The sequence below is a fragment of the Octopus bimaculoides genome, chromosome 28 (genome assembly GCF_046866305.1).
Source record: "Octopus bimaculoides isolate indiv1 chromosome 28, ASM4686630v1, whole genome shotgun sequence".
Classification (NCBI taxonomy): Eukaryota; Metazoa; Mollusca; class Cephalopoda; order Octopoda; family Octopodidae; genus Octopus; species Octopus bimaculoides.
In genome coordinates, this window is record NC_142955.1 from 10,264,192 (window position 1) to 10,287,571 (window position 23,380).

Genomic DNA, 23,380 nt, shown 5'->3' on the forward strand with positions numbered 1-23,380 from the left:
AGCCTTGTGAGTGGATTTGGTAGACGGAAACTGAAAGAAGCCTGTCGTATATATGTATATATATATGTGTGTGTGTCTGTGTTTGTCCCCCCTAGCATTGCTTGACAACCGATGCTGGTGTGTTTATGTCCCCGTCACTTAGCGGTTCGGCAAAAGAAACCCATAGAATAAGTACTAGGCTTACAAAGAATAAGTCCCGGGGTCGATTTGCTCAACTAAAGGCGGTCCTCCAGCATGGCTGCAGTCAAATGACTGAAACAAGTAAAAGAGTAAAAGAAAAAAAAAAAGAGAGATCCACCATAGAGATTGGGGCAAGGGTTCATTTGGCACAGTAAAACACTGGGGACCATCTTAATACTGCTACTATTACCATCACAACAACTACTGCCATGACCGCCACCATCAATGCTAGTATTGTACTGAAAGGCTTTTCTTATGTGTATATGTATGAGTCATCAATGTTGTGCGTGTATGATAACCTACTTAAAAAGCCAAGCAATCTGCAGTTACTTCAGACTCTGAATAATATATCTCTCACCTCCACTTCCCATTTACTTCTACATTCTTTCTTTTGACCTCTATCTCTCTCTCTCACTCCTTTCTGTCTTTACACCGCAGCCACAGCCGCCGCCAACACCACCACCACTACTACTACTACTACTACTCAACCTGTTTTAATACAATCAGTGAGGAAAAAAAAGTGTGGGAAGTTTTGGCCCATTTACATAAAAGTATGTGTGCCTCTGAATACATACACACAGCAATACCTATATACACGTTCATACCTATATACTCTATCAACCCCAGTATTTCACTGGTACTTAATTTATCAACTCTGGAAGGATGAAAAGCCAAGTCGACCTCAGCTGAATTTGAACTCAGAATGTAGCGACTGGTGAAATACCGCTAAGCATTCCGTCCAACATGCTAACAAATCTGCCAGATCGCCACCTTAAGCCTAATACTAATAATAATAATAATAACAACAACAACAACAACAACAACAACAACAACCACCACAACAACAACAACAACAACAACAATGTCAATCTACTTCATTTTCGTTTATATAGAAAGGATTGAGGTAACTCCTCCTGAAGATATAGAGTCAAAATTAAAAGAAGAGTGCCATTTGCTATCTCGTGAATAATAATAATAATAATAATAATAATAATAACAACAATAGGCATTCCATCAGTTACAACAACAAGGGTTCCAATTGATCCTATGAATGGAACAGCCAGTTTATGAAATTAATGTGCAAGTGGCTCCACACCAGCTAGACTAACATCGAAAGATTGCCCACTATGACACAACATACACATACATACACACTCCAACACACATTTGATGAAATATACTTATACATGCTCACACACTTTTAAACAAAGCTACACTCACACACTACACAAAAATGATACAATAGCATTCACATATCAACCTCTTCCTGCTATGTTATAAATATCTCCATGACAGTTGTAGAAGTCACTGTTTTACCTCTGTTTTGAACAAATTGATACTTCTGACACAGAAAGACTTCAGGCAGAAATTGAAACCCAAATATTGACTCTGGTAAATATCATTGCAATTATTATTTTAATTAACAAATGAATTACTAACATATTTACACCATTAAAAATGCTAGAGCTACTTCACATTAGAGAAGGATGAATTAGCATAGTATCACAGAATGTCTTTGGTCAAATTATGTAAAAGTAATTTTACAAATTAAATAGTTTTAGATTTTGATCTTTCAAAGGAAATTCAAAATTTGCAAATTAATTTTACAGATATAAAATATAGATTTTGCTTTCTTCATATAGTTTAATGGAATTTCTTAAATAAACCTCCGGCTTTCAGCAAAGCAAGGAAATGATTTAAGTCAATCTTTACTTTTATGCTTATTATTCAACAGTAATTTGATTACTTTGCTAATTAAATTTGTGTACATTAATAGAAATCAAACTGTAATATAAGTGGAGAATTAATATTATTGGCTTTTCAATACATATTTATCCAATGTTAACTCCTTTATGTTAACTGTAAGGTGAGTTGGCAAAGTTATTAGCACATTTTTACGGAAAACTGTATTTGCTCAGAGTTCAATACCTCGCGGGGTTGACTTTACTTTCCATTATATTTTTATGGTCGAAAGGAACCAGTCAAATATTGGAGTAAATCTGTCATCATTGTTGTTGTATTATTTGTCTTCCTCCTCTACGACTTTTCTCTTTCTATGTGGAAGACATTGACAGGGGTTACACATGTAGGGAGAAAGTCTCATCCAGATTTGTAATGCCTTAAACACATTGTATGTCACACTGGAAGACATTAGCAGTAGGTGGGTGTGGAGAAGGATTTCCCCAGATTTCAGGTGTTCTAAGCATGTTATATGGTACACTGATAGCCTTAAGGCTCCATTAGGTGAACAGAGCTGAAGAAATGGCTTTGAATATAAACACACATAATTATTATTTTAACTGTCATTTTTCAAAAGACAGGGACTTTAAAAATTCTTGTCTCAAAAAACTTTCCTTCACTGCTTTGCAGTGCATGAAAAAAGGGGAAAATCCTGACAAAAATGGGGAAATTCTAACTTATATAGGACAGCTATTCTGAAAGTCTGTTTTTCCAGTTTCCAATAAAGGGTTCCAGTGGGGAACAATGAGTAATATTTACTGCATTACCTTATGTCTTGAGGAAACACTGAATATCTGATATATTTAACAAAGCTAGTATCATTTTGTAGATACACTAATATTTATTATATTTAATTATCTTAATTATTTTTATCTTCTAATTATTGTTACTGATATTATTACTATGTTGTTGCTGCTATCATTATTATTTAAATTTAAATCTTTGATTAGGTTATTTCTTAATTATTATATAATTCCTTTTAAAATTTTCTTTTTCCATTTTATTTTTTATTTTAATTCTATTTTTTATCTTCACCATACTACAATTTAAAAGAAAAATTTATTCCTTGAAGAAAAATATTTTTTCAAAATAGGATATCTACCTTAGTGAATGTGGAGGCACAATGGCCCAGTGGTTAGGGCAGCGGACTCGCGGTTTCGATTCCCAGACCAGGCGTTGTGAGTGTTTATTGAGCGAAAACACCTAAAGCTCCACAAGACTCCAGCAGGGGTGGTGGCGAACCCTGCTGTACTCTTTCACCACAACTTTCTCTCACTCTTACTTCCTGTTTCTGTTGTGCCTGTAATTCAAAGGGTCAGCCTTGTCACACTCTGTGTCACACTGAATATCCCCGAGAACTACGTTAAGGGTACATGTGTCTGTGGAGTGCTCAGCCACTTGCACGTTAATTTCACAAGCAGGCTGTTCTGTTGATCGGATTAACTGTGGTGAATGATGTATCAATTATATTTCTATAGAATTCTCATTAACTCAACTTGTCTTCTACTCATAGTTAATATTTAGAATTATTATTGACCAAATCAAATTTTCCCCATAACCAAATAATATATCTACTGAACAGCTTCGTTCTGCTTACCAGCTCCGTATATTTGAATAGGTCAATAGCAGTTCAAATGGGATAGAAATTTTGCTGTATCCAATCAGGATCAAATAAATATTATTCATAAGCAGGTCTGCTGAAATACCTCCTAATCCCTTGTACTGGTCAAATATTGTTAGTTTTACAACTATCTCTCTCCCTTAAAATGTTTTCTGTTCCAAGCAGCATGGCATAACTGCGATAAAGATAGGATGGTATTAAATTTTCTATTTTTGTAAATCTTATATCAATTGCTGCATCACAGAATTTTGGAATTTGGCAATCTATCTAAAACATACATAAATGCTTACTTAAATATACAACTACTTAATTCTCCATTCTTTTACATGTTTCTGCTATACTCTGTGACCTTATATTAAATTTATTCAGTATTTGAACATTGCGCTTACAAAATGGACAGGCAGCAGAAAGAAAATTTACGGTCTTCCTGGATTACAATGGTTTTCACTGGACAATTTAATTAACAAAGAGTGATTCCTATAGACTGTTTATAAAGTTTTCACCTTCAGAATTATAAAGCTAAGATAATTATTACGTAGTTTTGATGTGATTTTCTTCCCAAAAGTAAACCGTGTAGAATGGCACAGGAAATATAAACATGAATCCCGTTTAATTTTACAGTTGAAATATTTACTGGTTATCTGGTTTATGCTTCATGGAATTTCTTGTCGACAACAAAAGCAATAACAACAAAATAGCTTTATTCTATAAAATAAAATGATATCAATGTATCTGAAATATATGTTGTAGTCTTGTCCATATATATTCAGAAAGCTGAAATCATTTTGCATCATTTTGCCTTTCATCCCACCTTGATCAAAAGAATAGCAGTCACTATTTAGAAGATGAAGGTGGAGGAGAATGATTATGAAGGTGGTTTTATGAATCACCAGAATATCATTAAACACCCCACCAATATTTCCTAATCCACCTCATTAAACCCCCAATACTTCTTAATAAACTACAATGGTTATATTTCCTCACCTAACACAAAACAAAACTCACTTCACTTGCCAAATCCATTTTCTATACAAATATGTTTCTCATTGCTACCTGAACACTATATCTTATATTAAATGTGATTAGGATGAACCTATTTTTCATTAATTGTGATTATTGCTACTATATATAAATCATTAACCAATCTTTATTATCTCAATCAGGAACAAATAATAACGATCCTCTCAACATGCTGTGTATCAGTGTGATTATATGAAAGCCCATTTTTTGATAAGCTTTCCAAGTTTAATCAATGTTGTCTATGATAATTGTGTGGATTATATTGGAATGTTGAGAGATTTACAGCATTTGTCAGGTTAAGAACCAGTTTCATCTCCAGCTTTATTGATATCTCTTCATCTAAGTAAATATGATGGAAACTAAGCCAACCATGACGGTCCCATCATTTCCAGTATATATAATCATTAGTAATACTTATATTCCATCTAATAAGCAAGATGTTCAGTCTGTCTTGTATCTGACAACTTATATGAAGCATAACGTCTATGTTTTGCTAATTGTTCCATGTTCATGAAGTTTGAACATAATTACCATGAGTGTGCTGTGGCGTACCCCATGTATATCAATTAAATTTAACTTTCTCTACAGTTTAGAGTATCTCATTATTGAATACTTTCAAGGGCAAGTAAATCTGTAGACCAATTATTAAATAAATCTAAACCAGACATGGCTATTAATTTGTGATGTTGACGAAAAATATCATTTCCAGTGAGTATAATTATTGCTAATATTTAGACTCCATGTAACTAGTGAAACTTATTAATACATCCAATAATAGAATGTAATTAGATGTTTATTTCTAATAATTATTATTCCCACAAGAAGTTGTTTAAATATTAATTTAACAACCTAATACACTGACAGAAATACATTAATCTTTTGTTTGTGTGTTTAGAATAATGAAGTAAACATTATCTCCCTGAAACTTTAATGTTTTCACAAAGTTGAATGTTTTTTTTTCACTTATATTTCATTATAGATTCACTATGGAAGACCAAACAAGAAATACTTTAAGAACACTTATATCTCTGAAAAGAGTTTTTCGTGACTCAACAACAAAATATGATGAAGAAAGAGTTCACAAAAAAATGCGTAGATATGAGGGAGATGATGGTTCAAGGAGAAAAATGTCAAAGAAACGACCTTCACCTGAGTCAACAACAAAACAAAAAAGACATAGAGGGGACCATAAAAAGAGGGAAATAGCTGAAAGACAAGATGTTTTTGACAAACATATATATTATACAAGATTCAATGTATATGAAGACAAAATTGATATGTTGATAAATTCTCAGAAAGAAATATGTACTTTTTTAAAACGTATAGGATTAGATACAAATAACTTTCTACAAGATTTTACACAGAGAATCGACATTTTGATGAAAGACATTAAGGAAAACGATTACAATCAAGAATTTATTATTATCAGAAAACTGGAATTGTTCCTGAAACACTATTTGAAGACAAATGTTTTACAAGACAAGCACAAGACAATTGAGGCACCAAAAATAATCAATAAATTTCGATCTCTTTCTTCAGTTGTGACTACAGAAGCAGCGATAGTTGGATCTGGTGAGGATATAGACAACATGGTATCCAAAATTGTTGTCATACAAGGAGGAATAGTGACATATTCCCGCCATTGTCTGACAATATGTTGTGTGACAAAAGATGGTGACAGAAATGAAGTTCATTGCCCATCATCTGTCACTGATCTCACTAGAATCGGTCAAGACACTGTTCTGGCCACCCTCCCCTTTCGAAAAATGATCCTTATTATTAATCCTTTCAGTTTTAAAATCAAGACACTTCAATTGGGTTTTTACTTGGTTTCTTATTTAGAACGTTCTAGATTTATAGGTGTGGAAATGTTCTGTAAGACCATATACGTCATTGATTGGGATGATAATACAATTACAGATCAATTCAGTGCCAAAGAGGTACCTGCAGATATTGCTGTAGGCCCAGAGAATAACGTGTTAATATCGTTTTCCAATATTAACAGAGTTACCTGTTATAATCTGGATGGCCAGCAGTTATTTGAGGTATGCACTAAATCTCTGGACCTTCCAACTCACATTACTGTGTACCAGGACCATTTTTATGTCCTCCAGGGACATATTATTTATAGGATTTCTGTTACAGGTGGTGTGACAAAGAGAGAAATTGGAATGAAATGCCAGTATATTTCTGTTGATGCGGGTACCATTTTCCTAGTTGATTATTTTGGGATGCCTCATATTATTGCAACAAATAAAGAATTTTGGCCTAGAATGTCATACAGCCACCAGCTATGTACCCCCAGTTTGGAAGACCATATTAACTTTGAGGAATGCTACAACATTACAGATATTCTGCCTATGTCAACATCTTCTATATTAATCATCTATAGGAATAAGAAAGCTATATTATTCACCGATACTGGGGAAATAATTAGCCAAAATAATTTAACTTTACTTGATCTTCCTTCCATCGTATGTAAATTGAACTCAAACAGATTTCTGGTCTTTTATCGTGAAATGGAAAGACTTCAGTATATTACTTGTCCTGAACTAAGCAAAGGCCCTTTAATAAAGGTCCACTCTGATTACGTTAAAATATGTAATATTGTATCAAATAAGTGTTTGGCTCTGATCACCAGAGAAAACAAATATGAGGTCCATATCCTATTGATTAAGGAGGAGGAAGTTGAAATCACACAAAAAATTTCCCTGGAACACGATAATGTCACCATTGCTGCAACTCCAATTAATTTTGTAGTCATAGATGGAAAGAAGCATAAATTGGTATTTTATTCGACAAGTGGTGAAGAACTTTTTGAAAAATACCTTCCATTCTATGGCTACCCTCATCACATCTACTCTGATAATGTTTATTATTATGTCCTGTTCAAGAGACAGTCGATTGTTGCATGTTATGATATATATGGAGAAATTAAATGGCAGTGGAAACTACCTTTCCCTGTTCACCCTCACATTGCTGTTTTCCAAGGAACTTTTTATGTGCCAGATGTTGAACTCAACAGAGTTCTTCTTTACAAGTATAACGACTGGTCTGGATGTTGTTTACGCATCAAAAATCCTTATATCAGAAATCTAAATCTACGACTCAAAGAAAAGGAGAATGACAAAAAACTTCTCATTGCCAAAATATGTCATCTGGCAAATGGACAGTTGGTGGTGTCCGACATCAACCATGATTGCTTGTTATACATTTCTAATGAAGGAGACATTGTGTCTACATTATCTTTGCCATCTTTAGCTACAGATATATGTCGATGGGATTCTAATCAAATAGGTGTCACATTACCCCTACAGAAACAATTAAGGGTCATTGGAAACTTATCAAAGACAGTGAGAAGTGTATCATTAAGGCAGCCTTATGTATGGGTGTGTAAGCTGGGTAAAGGTCAAATTGTTTGTAATTGTGATAAACCATCTCGTTTAGATATTTTAGCCATTAAAAATTATAATCAAGCTGAAATAATTCATAGAATTAATATTCCATTTGTAGTGAAATCACTATCAATAGAAAATGAAACACTAAAACTATTAATTGTTACTAGGGGAAAAGCTTTTCAGTACAACACTAGAATAGATGGTGGTGGTCATGGCACTGGTGATCATCATCCTTGTAGTATTAAGATGGTCCCCAGTGTTTTAATGTCCCAAGTGAAACGTCCCCTCAATCTCTACGGTGGATCTATTGACCAAATGTTTGTATATCTTATAGAGAACAGCCGTATGTTTGCTATAAACGATCATAATTTGTTGGTTAATGATCTCGTTACAAATAATCAACTTAATTATTATATCGACCTGGTAGATGTATTTTCCAGAAACATTTCTGTCAGTGAAATGTTGTCATCTTCTTTATATCTACAGGATCTGACAGTTTCTGATAAAGCCAGACGTGTTGTTGTCCCTCCCGATTTGGCAGACAATCAATCAGTGAGCATTTGCTGTTCAGTTATTACTGAAAATAATCTGATTGCAGGATACAACATTAACAATAAAAACATCAAGATATTAACATTTGATGGTCAATTTCTGGACTCTGTCAAGCTGAATGGTAATGATGTTAAAATGTGTCGATGGCAGTCAAACACACTGGTCATTACAACTGATGATGACAAACATGAATTATTGACACTAAAAGTGGAATTTCCATTGTTACTGGTGAATTACCAAACGAGAAATAAATATCAATGTGTTGCTTGTTTGTCTGACAATCTACTGGTGTGTAGTACATGTAGCGATAAACTCAGTTTGTATATCACCAGTATTGATGAAATGCATTCAGCTGTGAATGTACTACAACAAATTAATATACCTGAGGCATTAACGCAGGAGACCAATGTTAATTACATTTATTACATCTGTGATATTATAGTTACAGCTAATGATGTCATCATTGTCAACAATAAAAGATTCATAATTTTCTTCAACAGTGATGGTCAATATTTACATTCAGTTAGACACTATATGCAGCATACCAGTTATTATAACAGGATGACGAGTGATGACAGCTTTTTGTACATTAATAGTCAGTGGGAAAGATCTAGTGGCCTCTACAATCAATATGATAAGATAGTATGCTTCAACCAGACTGGTGAATACAACCGGATATTTTTAAAGAGAATTTATAAATATGAAACAGATATTTCCAACATGAACTGTAAAGGACCAACATTTATTGGAAGCCATTGGAGTAGCAATTGTAATAAACTCTATGTTGAAGGTCTGTTTAGGTTTAATCGGGAAAGATTCTCTGTTTCTCGTTTACAAACAGACGAATTTCCTGTTCAAGTAAAAGATTTTGATATTTCTGATGAAGGAAAGACAGTTGTATGTGAAAAAGCCAATAATGGAAATGTTAAAATATTTGATGAGGATGGGGAGTTGCTATGTTGCAGAAATGTTGGAAGTTTAGTTGGTGGTGTGTGTTTTACACAAGAAGGAGACATAATGGTCACAGTTCCTAAAAGACAAGAAGTATTTCAACTGAAGAAACAAGATTTGAAGAAATATAAAACTTGGGAAAGTCAAGTACCCTATTTAGTAATATGGAGAAAAGTGGGAAATATTTACTGGTGTGTACATATTAACTTGATTGACTGTGATGGTATAAAGATTGATGGGGACCAAGTGAACATTCTGGAATCTGTGTCGTTATTAAATCTTGATTCTGATTTTCATTTCCCTTCCATGACATCTCAAATGAACAAGGAAATATTCACTAGTGAATTAATTAATAAAGTGAAATACACTGGAGGAGATGAAGGAGGAGTAAGAAGAGGTAAATCAGGTGAAATAATTGGTCACGGTAGATTAAAGGTAAGATGTGGTAATTTCATGGCAGTGAGTATGCGAGGAATTGATGAAATATCAGTGAGGAGACTGCCACATAGAACAGCAATGATCCCTCTTTCTATTCCTACATGTGTTGAACCTGTTAATTATGATGATAATAGAGACTACAACAGCAAACTAATTAAGTTAGATGACGATGTCTATGTGTTGCTGTTTAGAGACACTGTCACATTAATCAGTACAACAACAGGTGACATACTTCAACATAAACAATTACCACAACAACCACTAGGTATATGTCGATGGACGGATCAATGTTTCATAGTCATCTTTGGTAAAGAAATGGTGGTCTTCAATAGAGATCTTTGTCATTTAAAAACCATCAACACTGAGAAATACTACAACAGAATTTATAAATACAACGTCAATCAACTTGTGTGTGGTGGTCATTATGTTAAAGGCAGAAATGAAGGTGGAAAATATAACTATTGTTATTATGTAGATATAGTCGATATTGATGGCAGAAGATGTAAATACAGTCGGGAAGTGTGTTCTGGGGAGGTGAAGGTAGAGGAAGAGGTGGTAGTGATGTTTGATTTAGCAGTGACATCTGATGGTAATATTATCATTGGGAAGTGGGAAAGCGAGGAATTGGAGCAACGGAATAATGATGGTCACTATGAAATCTTCTGGTACAAGGAACATTTGGTCAGAAGTATAAAAGTACCGAGATATGCAAATTATTATATTCACAAGCCTTATCTAACCACACATCATGAATGTATTTATACAACAGATGCAGATAACAATATTTACGAAATCCCTGGACATATTGAATACCAAACATCCAAAGATCTTGAAAAATATTTACTCCTCAGGGGTGAAGATAATGAAGTCTATAAAGTTCTTGGCTTTGACATTTCAGACAATTCTTTTATGGTTTTTGGAATAATCCCAGGACGTCATTCTTTTGCTTTCTTTCATTATGACAAATAAATATTTTCATAAATATTTGTTGTTGTTGTTACTGGGCACACTTTGGAATTGATCTACGCTGCTCACACTGCATTCTACACTAACAATTACAGTTGTAACATTCTTCAAGACACGCACATACACGCACGCACTACCTCTCTCTCTTCTTTCCTCTTCTCTGTTCTCTTTCCTTCTTCCTCTCTTGCCTTTCTCTTCTTCTTCTTCTTCTTCTTCTTCTTCTTCTTCTTCTTCTTCTTCTTCTTCTTCTTCTTCTTCTCTGTCTTCTCTTTCTCTCTCTGTGTCTTCTCTCTCTCTCTGTCTTCTCTCTCCCTCTCTCTCTGTCTTCTCTCTCTGTCTTCTCTCTCTCTGTCTTCTCTCTCTCTGTCTTCTCTCTCTCTCTGTCTTCTCTCTCCCTCTCTCTCTGTCTTCTCTCTCTGTCTTCTCTCTCTCTGTCTTCTCTCTCTCTGTCTTTTTTCTCTCTGTCTTCTCTCTCTCTCTCTGTCTTCTCTCTCTCTGTCTTCTCTCTCTCTCTGTCTTCTCTCTCTCTCTCTCTGTCTTCTCTCTCTCTGTCTGTCTTCTCTTTCTCTCTCTCTGTCTTCTCTGTCTCTCTCTCTGTCTTCTCTGTCTCTCTCTCTCTATCTTCTCTCTCTCTCTCTCTCTCTGTCTTCTCTCTCTCTCTGTCTTCTCTCTCTCTGTCTTCTCTCTCTCTGTCTTCTCTCTCTCTGTCTTCTCTCTCTTCTCTCTCTCTCTCTCTCTCTCTCTCTCTGTCTTCTCTCTCTCTCTCTCTGTCTTCTCTCTCTCTCTCTCTCTGTCTTCTCTCTCTCTCTCTCTCTGTCTTCTCTCTCTCTCTCTCTCTCTCTCTCTCTCTCTCTCATGGGTGGTTCGTCAAACTCTAAAGCCAAAGACAAATGTAACTTTTCATCTCTACATACATATAGTTTTCGCCTACCAGATCCACTCACGAGATTTGGTCGGCCTGAGGGTATAATAGAAGACACTTGCTCAAGGTGTCACACAGTGGGACTGAACCATGTGGTTGTGAAGCAAGCTTCTTACCACATAGCCACGCCTGTACTTGAAGTTCATTGCACAACTTAGCTAACCTTAAAAAGTGATGTGAAGTGCACTGCTAACACAGTAGAACAGGTATTGGCTTATAAAAACGTTTAATATACTTTATAGTATATTTTGGTCATAACGAAATACCATATCCCTACAAGTCACTAATATTTACTTATCATCTTCCACGAATGTGTTTAATATGTAAAAGTGGTATATTCAATAATGTTACATACACATACTCCCAAAATATGTACACGCATACACTCCAAAATGCGTCCACATACATACCTAGATACATATTGCCAAAATAACCTGAAATACATGAGGAAATATACACGCGCACTGATGCATCTCAATACACACACCTGTATATATTGGGTTGGCAACTAAGTTCCCGCCGTTTTTTTAAATTAAAATTTTTTTTAAAGGTTTAATAAAAAATAACAACTAATTAATCAATAATGTATTCACCCTTATTGTTTACAACTTCTTCCCAACGTTCAACAAGATTTTCAATATCTCATTGGTAGAAATCACCCGATTTCGACTAGAAAAATTGATCCAACCAAGCTCTCAATTCTGCATCAGTATTGAACGAAACTCCACGCATAGCATTTGAAAGAGATCGAAAGAGGTGGAAATCCGTTGGTGCCAAATCAGGAGAGTACGGCGGGTGTGGCAGCACTTACCAGCCATGCGTTTGAATGGCCTCCTTGGTCATATTGGCGATATGAGGGCAGGCGTTGTCGTGCAGCCGAAGAACTCCATGCTGCCAATTAGGTCTTTTCTTTTGAATAGCCGTGTTGAGTCGTTCCATCAGTTGAACATAGAGTTCCGCGTTGACCGTTTGGTTCCGTTCAAGCAATTCGTAATGGATAATCCCTTCCCAGTCCCATAATACGCACAACATCGATTTACGTGGAAGAAGATCTTGTTTCACGCGCGGTGTCGCTTGTATACTGGGGCTAAGCCATTCCTTATGCTGCTTCATATTGATGTACAGGTACCATTTTTCATCGCCAGTAACGATTCGGTAAAGAAATCGTTACTTGTGTCCATGAGTTGAGCGGTGACGAACAAGCAAAGCAGCGGAGATTGTGGCTCACTGATTTTTGTTGTTGTCATTTAAAGCATGCGGAACCCATGCTCCATACTTCTGAACCTTTCCCATCGAGTGAAGATGCTTCTCTATAGCAGTGTGGGAGCATTCCATTTTCTCAGCCAATTACCTTGTCGTTTGACGAGAATTTTCGTGCAAAAGTTGGTTTAATCGCTCTTCATCGAACTCAACTGGACGACCAAAACAAGGTGCGTCTTTGAGGTCAAAATTTCCATTTTTGAACTTGGCATACCAATCACGAGCGGTTCCTTCAACTATGGCACCCTCTCCATACACAGCACAAATGTCACGAACAGCTTTGCAGCCTTAAAATCTTGATTAAAAGCAAAAGGAAGGAGGTGTCGACAATGCTCGTTTTTCTTAACTTGACATTCCACTTTAATGATCTGAAAATAAACAAAAATTAACTAAAATTAACTAGAAAAAAAATAAAATAAAAAGCAAAATAGATTCCAAAATGATTCAAAAATAGAATTCTTAAAAAAAATAAATTCCAAAATTTAAAAACGCAATAAATTCCAAAATTTAAAAAAAACGGCGGGAACTTAGTTGCCAACCCAACATATGGTATATATACGTCCCTACACAACTACATATAAAAAACAATACGAGGGTATGAAGGAGCCACAAAACAAGCAGACAAACACACATACAATCTGGGTGACACGTACGTGCGTGCACACATGGGCACGCAAATGTATACTTAAACCTGAGTATAGTTAAAACATTCATTCGTATCTAAGCAGAGATGCACGCACGCGCGCGCGCACACACACACACACACACACATATGTACAGTGGTTGACAGCTATTTGTACCATGAATATACAAATAACTGTCATCAATAGTCATATTGTTATAACCAAAATAATCCAAATAGTGTCCCACTGAATGTAAATATTGACCATCACTATTGAGGGAAATGATGAATATGTATTTTCCGACTGGTAAATTAGCGTCGACAGTGGAAATTCCACCTTTAATGGCAACAGTTAGTTTTTATTGTGCAGCGAGAATCAGTCCTTCAATTTCAACTTTTAATCCAGAGCTTTTGAGCCGTCGTTGGTTTAAAAGCTGACCTGTTCTCAGTCAAGCCTTGCAGAGTATTGGCCATAGAGTGATTTTTCACTCCATTTCTTCTTTGGTATTTTGTAAATCCTGTTTCCATGTTTTTTTTTGTTGTTGTCACTTTGACCATTTCTGCCATGTCATCTGAGGCCAGTGTGCCAGTGTAGCTTGTTTCTGTTTTGTATTATGTCACCTCCTTGTGTGTATATAGAGAAAAGCGTTTTCTTTTTCTCATGTTGCTTTACTGCATGCAGTAGTCTTCCACTCTTTGTTTCTAAGTACTTTCCTAGTCCAACTGTTGGCATTTTATACTAGTTCTCTATATCAGGTCACGGCCTCCTTCTGAATGGGGTAGATATATTCTGTCTGCGTCTGATTTGTGGTGGTGATTTTGGTACTCTGTTAGTTCTTTTCTAGTTTTTCTATCTAGGTTTCCCAATTCACCGGTCTGTTATGTTAAAGCTATAATTCTTTGACTGGTATGGCTTGCGTGTTTGTCTCTATTATCTGTTTTTTAGCATTAAGTTCAGTGTTTAATATTAGCGTTTATTATTATTGCTATTGTTGTTGTTGTTGATTTTGCTGCAATTAAAATGAAGGGGCAGATCTGGTACCCTAAACAAAATGCTTAGTAGCATTTTCTCTGGTTTTAGGTCCTGTGTTCAAATCCTGCCGAGGGCAACTTTGCATTTCAAACTTTCGGGGTCAATAAAATAAGTACACAACTGGTAGAATGTTTAAGAGAAAAATTTATTTATATGTTAACTTGTGTGTCTGTGTGTGCGAATATAAACAGGCCGTCATGTATACAATCTGTATGTGTAAAACATAGATGTATGCGTGTGCGATAAGTACAGAGCATAGAAAGATGTCTATAAAGACGTTAGAAGAATGTTCAGACACTAGGATGATAAATACCAGTTCGTAGTCAAGGTACACAGTAGTTGAAGTGCTGTATCAAGAAGCTGTAGCGGCAATGCAGAGCCGGGAAGAGGCACATGTCGTGTAAGAAGTCGTGGCTTCAATGCTGCTGCCGGTTACTTGTTACAGAAGGTTGTCGCAGGTTGTATTTGCTGTTAACCATGGTGAAGTAATTCACAAACATTGTAGAGATAGAACTTGTACGAGCGTTGCTGATTGGTGTGTACGTAGAGAAATGATGTTGACGCTAAGAAGCTGGAGGCGACGAAGATGGAGGTCCTAAATGCTTGCTGCTGGACGAAGTGTTGATGAGTCTCCATGTGGCTGCTGTTGTGTCGTCGCTGGAACTGGTTGTGTGCTCTGTGGTCAGTGGCTAGACCCCAGAAGGTCTGGAGCCGACGACATATGGAACGGTAAGAAACTGGCTTTTATAACATTCTGTCGGCTCACCAGAAGTTTAGAAAATACTGTCTCACGTGACCTCATCTGAAGGCTGCGATTGATTGGGTTGTATTTTGGTGCGCAATTGAACAAGAGACTTACTGTGCCAATACCAACCAATCAGAGTGGTGGACACAACAGTGTCCAAAGGTGCGGCCGAAGGCTAGCTGTTATCCACTACGTCCGTATTTATGTATATATAACAGAGAGAGAAAAGTTTCCCTTAAGGCGTACGCTACACATCCTTTGTTGAAGAAAGTAAAACTTGGGTAAAACCAGTGTATAAATCACTCCTCTCAATACACGTATGTGTGTGTTTATAAATGTACGGATATGTAAGTGTCTATATGTACATACGTATGAATATACAAATGTATGTATGTACACATGTACATATTTATATTCATACACACACACGCGCACACACAAACATACATACATACACACACATGCATACATACATACATACATACATACATACATACACACACACATATGTATTGGCTTCGTGCAGGCATGGCGTGGATTCGATCCTCTATCGCCAAATTTCGCTTAACAGTTCAACAGCACTTTTCCCTACAGAGAAAACAATGGTTGACAGCAAGTTACATTTAGTATATGGCTTTGCTAAGCCGATTTGTCTTTGCCACTTGACGCTTCTAACCTCTTCTAGGCCATGAAAAGTTAGAATTGAGATAACAGACCCCCCCCCCCAACGAAATCTATTGTCTTTGCAATATGTCTATCTTTCTAACTAGTTTTGTATAGTTATAAATACTAGAACTCCGTAAGCCAAAATCGTGTCAGTGAAATCACGCACGCCTTCGTACATTGTGAGGAACTAAGGGGACTGATAATCTATGTCGAACAACTGGTGTCAGATACGGAAAGTACGATTATCGACTGAGTCTATCATCAAGATTGTGCCGCCTCCCTCCTTTAACAAGGAAAAGGAGGCGTCATTTTCTGCGCAGTAGCCGTATTGAAAGCGACAGTATGAGTGACGCGTGGAAGAGGAATTGAGACAGGCAAATTTATCTCTGGACACGGGTTGGTTAGTTTTTTTAAAATTACCACCTGTCCAGGAAGATCAGTCTGGAGAAAAGGTGCCTGCCTCAAAGAACGTTTGAGAAAAGATGGACAAATGTCGTAAGGGAGTTGAGAGTGAATGGAGCCGCGCTAGTGTAGCCGGTCTGAACGGAAAAGAAGGAAAAAAAAAACGGAGGAAAAAACAACAAAAGAGTGTATTATAAAAAGTGAAAAAAGGGGAAAAAACAGCGGGTCGAACACGAACCCGAAAAATAAATCATCGTGCAAACTTTAAATTCATTTCGATTTCATTGTACTGTGTAAATTCAACCGATTTCATTATATTCGATTTTTTTAACTACTGTATAACCCCTGCCATATGATGAATTAGTATTTAAGTGCTCAATATGTATAAATATTAAACTATTTCTGAATAATTTTCTTTTCCTCCCTCTATTGTGGTAAAAGTTTGGTATATACTGAAAAGTATCCATAAATTTCTCTCCTTTTGTTAATATATTCTTCTTAATAACCCTCTGAATAGCCATAAACTTTATCTGTATACAATATAACAACATTGTTTTAAAACATTTACCTATAGTACTACATGATAAGACTTCCCCTGTTTCATTATCAATGATCTGCTAGTGGGGACCTCCTTAGCTGTCAGCCAACATCTTGTTTTAAGTTTTCCTTTACCAAACCTCATGATTTTATGACTATACCAGCTATGATTTCTATCTACTCTCTCATCCCTACCCCTAACAGATGATACCCTTTATTCGCTCAAGCCTTAGATATGCAAGGATTGATAAACTAGTCTATAAATTAAAACTAAAAAACAAATAAAATCAGTGACAGGCAGAGTCTTCTTGATATTTTATTTATTAACTTCTATGTTGTAGTAAAAGCAACATGTTCTTTGTCTATCTCCTTAACCTCTTGGAGATTTTAGGTATAATTATACTAATGTGTCCATCTGTTCTAATTTAATTAAATTCTATGTCTTTGTGCAGCTGAGGATTGCTCTGCATTTAAAATTGATGTAATGATTACACTGTTCAAATAAATGGAGTTGTATGAAACGATCGTACTGCATTACCTCTGGATATCCTTGTTGCTTATTTTAATATATATATATATATATATATATATATACTGTTGTGTCTGGAGAGAGTCATTTTCTTATTGTGCCTTAAAATTTAACTCACTCATGGTTAAAATTTCCACTTATTTCTTATTTTTATTTTCCTAAAGTTTTCGTTGCGTCTTGCAACCTTTTCAATAGTCTTGACTCTGTCCGTTATTTACGCTGCGTTTTGTTTTTGCTTTTGTTTGTTTTTGCGCATGCGTGTGTCTCAGTGTGTGTGTGTATGAATGTATGTGTGTGTATGTATATATGTATGTATGTGTGTGTTTGCATGTATGTATGTATTCTGCATTTGTGTGTTTTTTTGTTTCTTTTTTATGTATGTGTGTGCATGTGTGTATATGTATGTATGTACCTCTGTCTCCTTGTGTGTGCATGTCTGAGTGTGTGTGTGTGTGTGTGTGTGTGTGTGTGTATGTATGTCTGTGTGTGTGTGCATATGTATATATGTGTGTGTATGTATATATGTATGTATGTGTGTGTTTGCATGTATGTATGTATTCTGCATTTGTGTGTTTTTTTGTTTCTTTTTTATGTATGTGTGTATATGTATGTATGTACCTCTGTCTCCTTGTGTGTGCATGTCTGAGTGTGTGTGTGTGTGTGTGTGTGTGTGTGTGTGTGTGTGTGTGTGCTTTGCTGCTATGTACCATGTTTGTATGTATGGGTGCACATCTTCATATGTGTGGACAAATGTGTGTGTATATGTGGCCATGTGTTTCAGTCTCTATTTGTGTATGTGGTTGTCTGTTCATATACCCTATGTACCTACCCGTCTGTATGTAGACCTGTTTACATATACATACATGTGCATGCACACACACACACCCACACTCACAGACATACATACATCTATCTGCATAAAAGCCCATCAACTGTTCTACTTTACCCGTGTAAAATGTGGGTATGGGGGTATGATATCTATGTATATTTCCTATTTAGTATTGGGGAAGTTTCATTTATAAGGACGTACTCCCGTATTTGTCTTAGAGTTGGGTCTTTTGGGTGCTTGGATAAGATGCGGATGTCAAGTTGACCCAAGTTGCCTCCATGCTGGTCTTTGGCATGTTGGTAGAGTATGGAGGACTGTTTTTTGTCGTCATATTGTCTCATATGTTCGTTTAGCCGTTCCGCAATGCTCCTAGTTGTTTCACCTATATATGTTATATTCAGGTCTTTACAAGCACCTTCCATGCATTTTATGCTGTAAACTACATTTCTATTTCTGCAGTTAATGCCAGGGCTAATCCTACATACCGTGCAGTTATCATTGGTACATATGGTATTCTCAACAGGGCGAACACGTGGTATAAAACCTACATAGTTGTGATCTGATGGAGTTCCCTTGCTTTTCAACAATCTTAATGTTGAGTTTGGACTCCTTCAGAGCTTTTCTAAACCTACGCGCTAGTTCTCCATGGGCTGTGGCCTCTACAAACATCACTCCTTGATATCTGCCGGTTTTATACCACGTGTTCGCCCTGTTGGCTTTGTCACAAATTCTTTGTATCCTATTCCATTCTTTGTTTTTATATCTAGGGCAGGTACCACTGGTATCATTACTTATAATCTTATCTAACCTCTTTCTAGCTCCCCTGTATACTCGAACCCTATCTTTCTGATCATATCCAGAGAACTGCATGCGGTGCATGAAGTTCTGTATGTTTTTTCATTTCATAGGGTTCGCATAGTGGGGAGAAACGCAACGTAAATAACGGACAGAGTCAAGACTATTGAAAAGGTTGCAAGACGCAACGAAAATTTTAGGAAAATAAAAATAAGAAATAAGTGGAAATTTTAACGGTGAGTGTGTTAAATTTTAAGGCACAATAAGAAAATGACTCTCCCCAGACTCAACAGAATATGCTTCAACACACGAAATCACATAAAACATCTTGCAAACTAAATCCCAAAACGAAATATATATATATATATATATATATATATATATATATATCATTCGCCATGATAGATCGCTGACCACTACACTTATATTTTTTTCTCTCCTTGTTTCTTTCTGTGTTCATTTCTGTTGAAGAGCGTAGGCTCGAAACGGTAAAGACTTTCTTTATTCCTGAGCGTTATACTAATACATCCATTTGTTGTTTACACCACCTGTCTTCGTCTGTTGTTTTTACGTAAATTCTCCTATATATATATACACACACATACATATATGTATATACACACTCATACACACATACATCTACGCATACGTATATACATAGTAATCTATGTACACTCATACAACTAAATATAATTGCATATATATATTTCAATATCAAGCATCTCAACATGTATGTATGAATTTCTATGTGTAATTGAGAGAAAGGGGTGATTATAGATGGGTACTCCCGAGTGGAATCTGGGTGTTACCCCATTCGGATTTACGGTTGAAGGTGGGTTTGTACTCCTATATACAGACAGCTTCGTTGACTTGTCTCAGCATTGCATCAGTGGCATGTGTAGATAGTATGTTTAACTTAAATCTCCATAGGGAGCCATTGTGGCCAGCATGCTAATAGATGGAGTTCGGTTTTTTCTTAGTGTAGTTATCCACGTCCTAGTTATCCTAGATGTCTCACCAATATAGGACTCTGGGAGAACCGAGCGAGTCCCTTCCTGGCACTCAATCTGGTATACAATGTTCTCTGTTTTGCAGTTTACCTGCGGGTTTGTAGAACATACTACACAATTATTTCGACACGTAGTTCTATCAAATGGGTATGACTTACTTAATATAGATTTGATAGCCCTACCTGTCTTTTCTACAACTTTGATCTTAAGGCCAGTTGTGCATAAGATTTTCTTAAATACTCTACTTAACTCGTTCATATGTGTAGCGTCAACAAACAGTACACTGTGAAACTTTTTGTTGTCATACCAAGTATTATTTTTATTTCTTTTGTTGGTGTCTTTCTCCAACCTATTCCAGAACTTGTTGCGGTGTAGTGAGCATATACTATTTTCATCATTTCTTAGAATGCGTTCGAATTTTGTTTACGCTCCATTGTACACTCTGATTGTATCGTACTGTGTGCAAAAGGAACGCTGCATTCGGAATATGTAGTGCTGAATGTGTTGTTGTCGCTGGATGTGTGGTTGGCATAATGGGAATACATTCCTTATTACTCTAAGTCTGCCACGAGGATATTGATTTTGGTATTATTTGACATCACTGAGTCACTACAGATTACTAGTGGATTAGCCATAGGTTCAGTATCTAGGACAGTTCAGTATGTAGGACAGTTCAGTATCTAGGACAGGTAATCTATTTCTGGAGTGTTTAGAGGGGTAGTCAACAGTAACCTTTATACTGCTATGAATAGAGTCAGCTATGTGTTATATAACTGTCATCTGTTCTTCATTTAGTAGTGTTCATGTGTGTATTTCTTTTCACGACAAGGATAATGTCGTCGACGTATTAAGAGTACATAGCTAAGTGGATATGTCTGCCTCACCATACCATGATGAGGTTGGCAACATCACCGGCGATCCCTATATCAATAGCACCACCTTTCATCTATTTGTATAGTTTATTATTAAACTTAAGAATATGGTTTTTAAGAGTGGTTCTAAGGCTGGCATCGATAGCGTGCGCGACAGTAATTATGATGTCATGTACATCTGTAGGTGGGTGGTCTGGTTTTTGTCTAGCCGTGCCAGCGTTCACTGAGGGTCTTTTTGTATGTTGAGGTAACGGTAGGCGGTCTACCTCGTTTCTTACAGGTGGGACAAGCGATTGTAGGACAAAACCCCCCACGGACAAAAACCCCATCGACCAAAGCCCCTCGGACAAAAACCCCTCGGACAAAAGCCCCTCGGACAAAAGCCCCTCGGACAAAAGCCCCTCGGACAAAAGCCCCTCGGACAAAAGCCCCTTAGTTAACATATAAAAGTGGACAAAAACCTCATGGTTATATTTTTCGATTATTTTTTCGTTTTTTTTCACCTTTTACTTGTTTCACTCATTAGACTGCGGCCATGCTGGGGCACCACCTTGAAGAATTTTTAGTTGAACATATCGACACCAGATCCCCCCCCCCTTTTACATGTTACAGTTATTATACTGTGGTCATGCTGGGGCACCACCTTGGAGAATTTTTAGTCGAATGTATCGATGCTAGAATTTTTTAAAATTTTACTTCTTGCAGTTTTTAGACTGCGGCCATGCTGGGGCACCACTCTGAAGAATTTTTAGTCGAATGTAACAACCCCAGAATTTTTTTTATGATTTTCTACCAGTGCAAGAAGTTAAGCTTAGAAGGTATTTCCACATGCTAGAAATAACAGCCAAAGCTCTTGAAATTTTTTATAACCCCCTCGGTTTTCTTTTTAATTTATATATATATATATATATATATATATATATATATATATATATATATATATATATATATATGGAGAGAGAGAGAGAGAGAGAGAGAGAGAGAGAGAGAAAGATAGATAGATAAATAGATAGATGCGCATGTATGTATGTGTGTATATATATATATATATATATAAAAGAAGAAAAAGAAAATGGAGATTGGGGAGTTAATAATTGTTTATCATTAACAACAAATCAATCATCATTCCTTACAGCTGTTTCAGTTAATACTCAGTGAATTAATTAAATATTAAATTCTTATACCCTGAGCATAATATTTTCAGAGGTAAAAAATATACCCATGGTTGTTTTATATAAGTTTATGGATTCACTATAGTAGACTGAATGATATTGTTTACGATTTGTATGTATATGTGTTCGGGCAAAGGGTTGGTTGAAGTTAAGATAGAGTAAGTAAATAGAATTTGAGTAATAAATAAATAGAGATAATAGAGGAAATTTAAATATGAATATATGTATGTGTGTGTATAAATATATATACATATATATATATCATCATCATCATCGTTTAACGTCCGCTTTCCATGCTAGCATGAGTTGGACGATTTGACTGAGGACTGGTGAAACCAGATGGCTACACCAGGCTCCAATCTGATTTGGCAGAGTTTCTACAGCTGGTTGCCCTTCCTAACGCCAACCACTCAGAGAGTGTAGTGGTACTGGCAACGGCCACGCTCAAAATGGTGCACTTTATGTGCGACCCGCACAAAAGCCAGTCCAGGGGCACTGGCAACGATCTCGCTCGAAAATCCCACGAAGGCCAATATATATATATATATATATATATATATATATATACATACACACACACATATATACACACACACACACACACACACACACACACACACACACACACACACACATATATATATATATGTATATATATATATATATATAAATACACACACACACACAACACACATATACATAAAATACCTATTATATATATGCGAGTGTATGCGGTTGAGTTTGTGTGTGTAAATTCTAAAATTGTGCATCCTTGAGAAAAAAAGGATGTTTTCGAAATTTGTATTCCAAAGACAATGTCAGCCATAAATAATAAAAGATATAATTTGGAACGAGATATAACTCAACTATTAGATCGACAAGTCTCCTTTTCTCTGTCACCATCAATTTATTTCTCCCTATTATTTACCACACTCTTTATCGCTCTCTCTCTCTCTCTCTCTCTCTCTCTCTCTGTGGCTATGTATTATCTCTCATGTACTGCTTTCATTTTATTGAAAATTTCATCCTATAATGTTTACTTTCATTTTATCACAACTATTAACACACAAATCCGGTTTTCTGAATGGGTAAAAATGATCAAACTTTAAACCTCTGCAAC

General features: G+C 36.1%; 1 protein-coding gene and 1 long non-coding RNA gene across 2 annotated transcripts in view; one reads left to right on the forward strand and one right to left on the reverse strand.

Annotated features, from left to right (window-relative positions):
- Positions 1–606: 606 nt before the first annotated feature.
- LOC149130535 (uncharacterized) lies at positions 607–10,882 on the forward strand. The gene is made up of 2 exons (XM_089344157.1): positions 607–1,572; positions 5,541–10,882. The coding sequence occupies exon 2, from the start codon at positions 5,548–5,550 to the stop codon at positions 10,867–10,869; it is 5,322 nt and encodes a 1,773-aa protein (XP_089200283.1). The 5' UTR covers positions 607–1,572; positions 5,541–5,547; the 3' UTR covers positions 10,870–10,882.
- An 811-nt stretch (positions 10,883–11,693) lies between these two features.
- Positions 11,694–23,380, reverse strand: part of LOC149130536 (uncharacterized) — a 61,762-nt gene continuing 50,075 nt past the window's right edge. The window contains exon 2 of the long non-coding RNA XR_016238784.1: positions 11,694–13,416. This is a non-coding gene — a long non-coding RNA (uncharacterized LOC149130536). The remainder of the gene's footprint in view (positions 13,417–23,380) is intronic.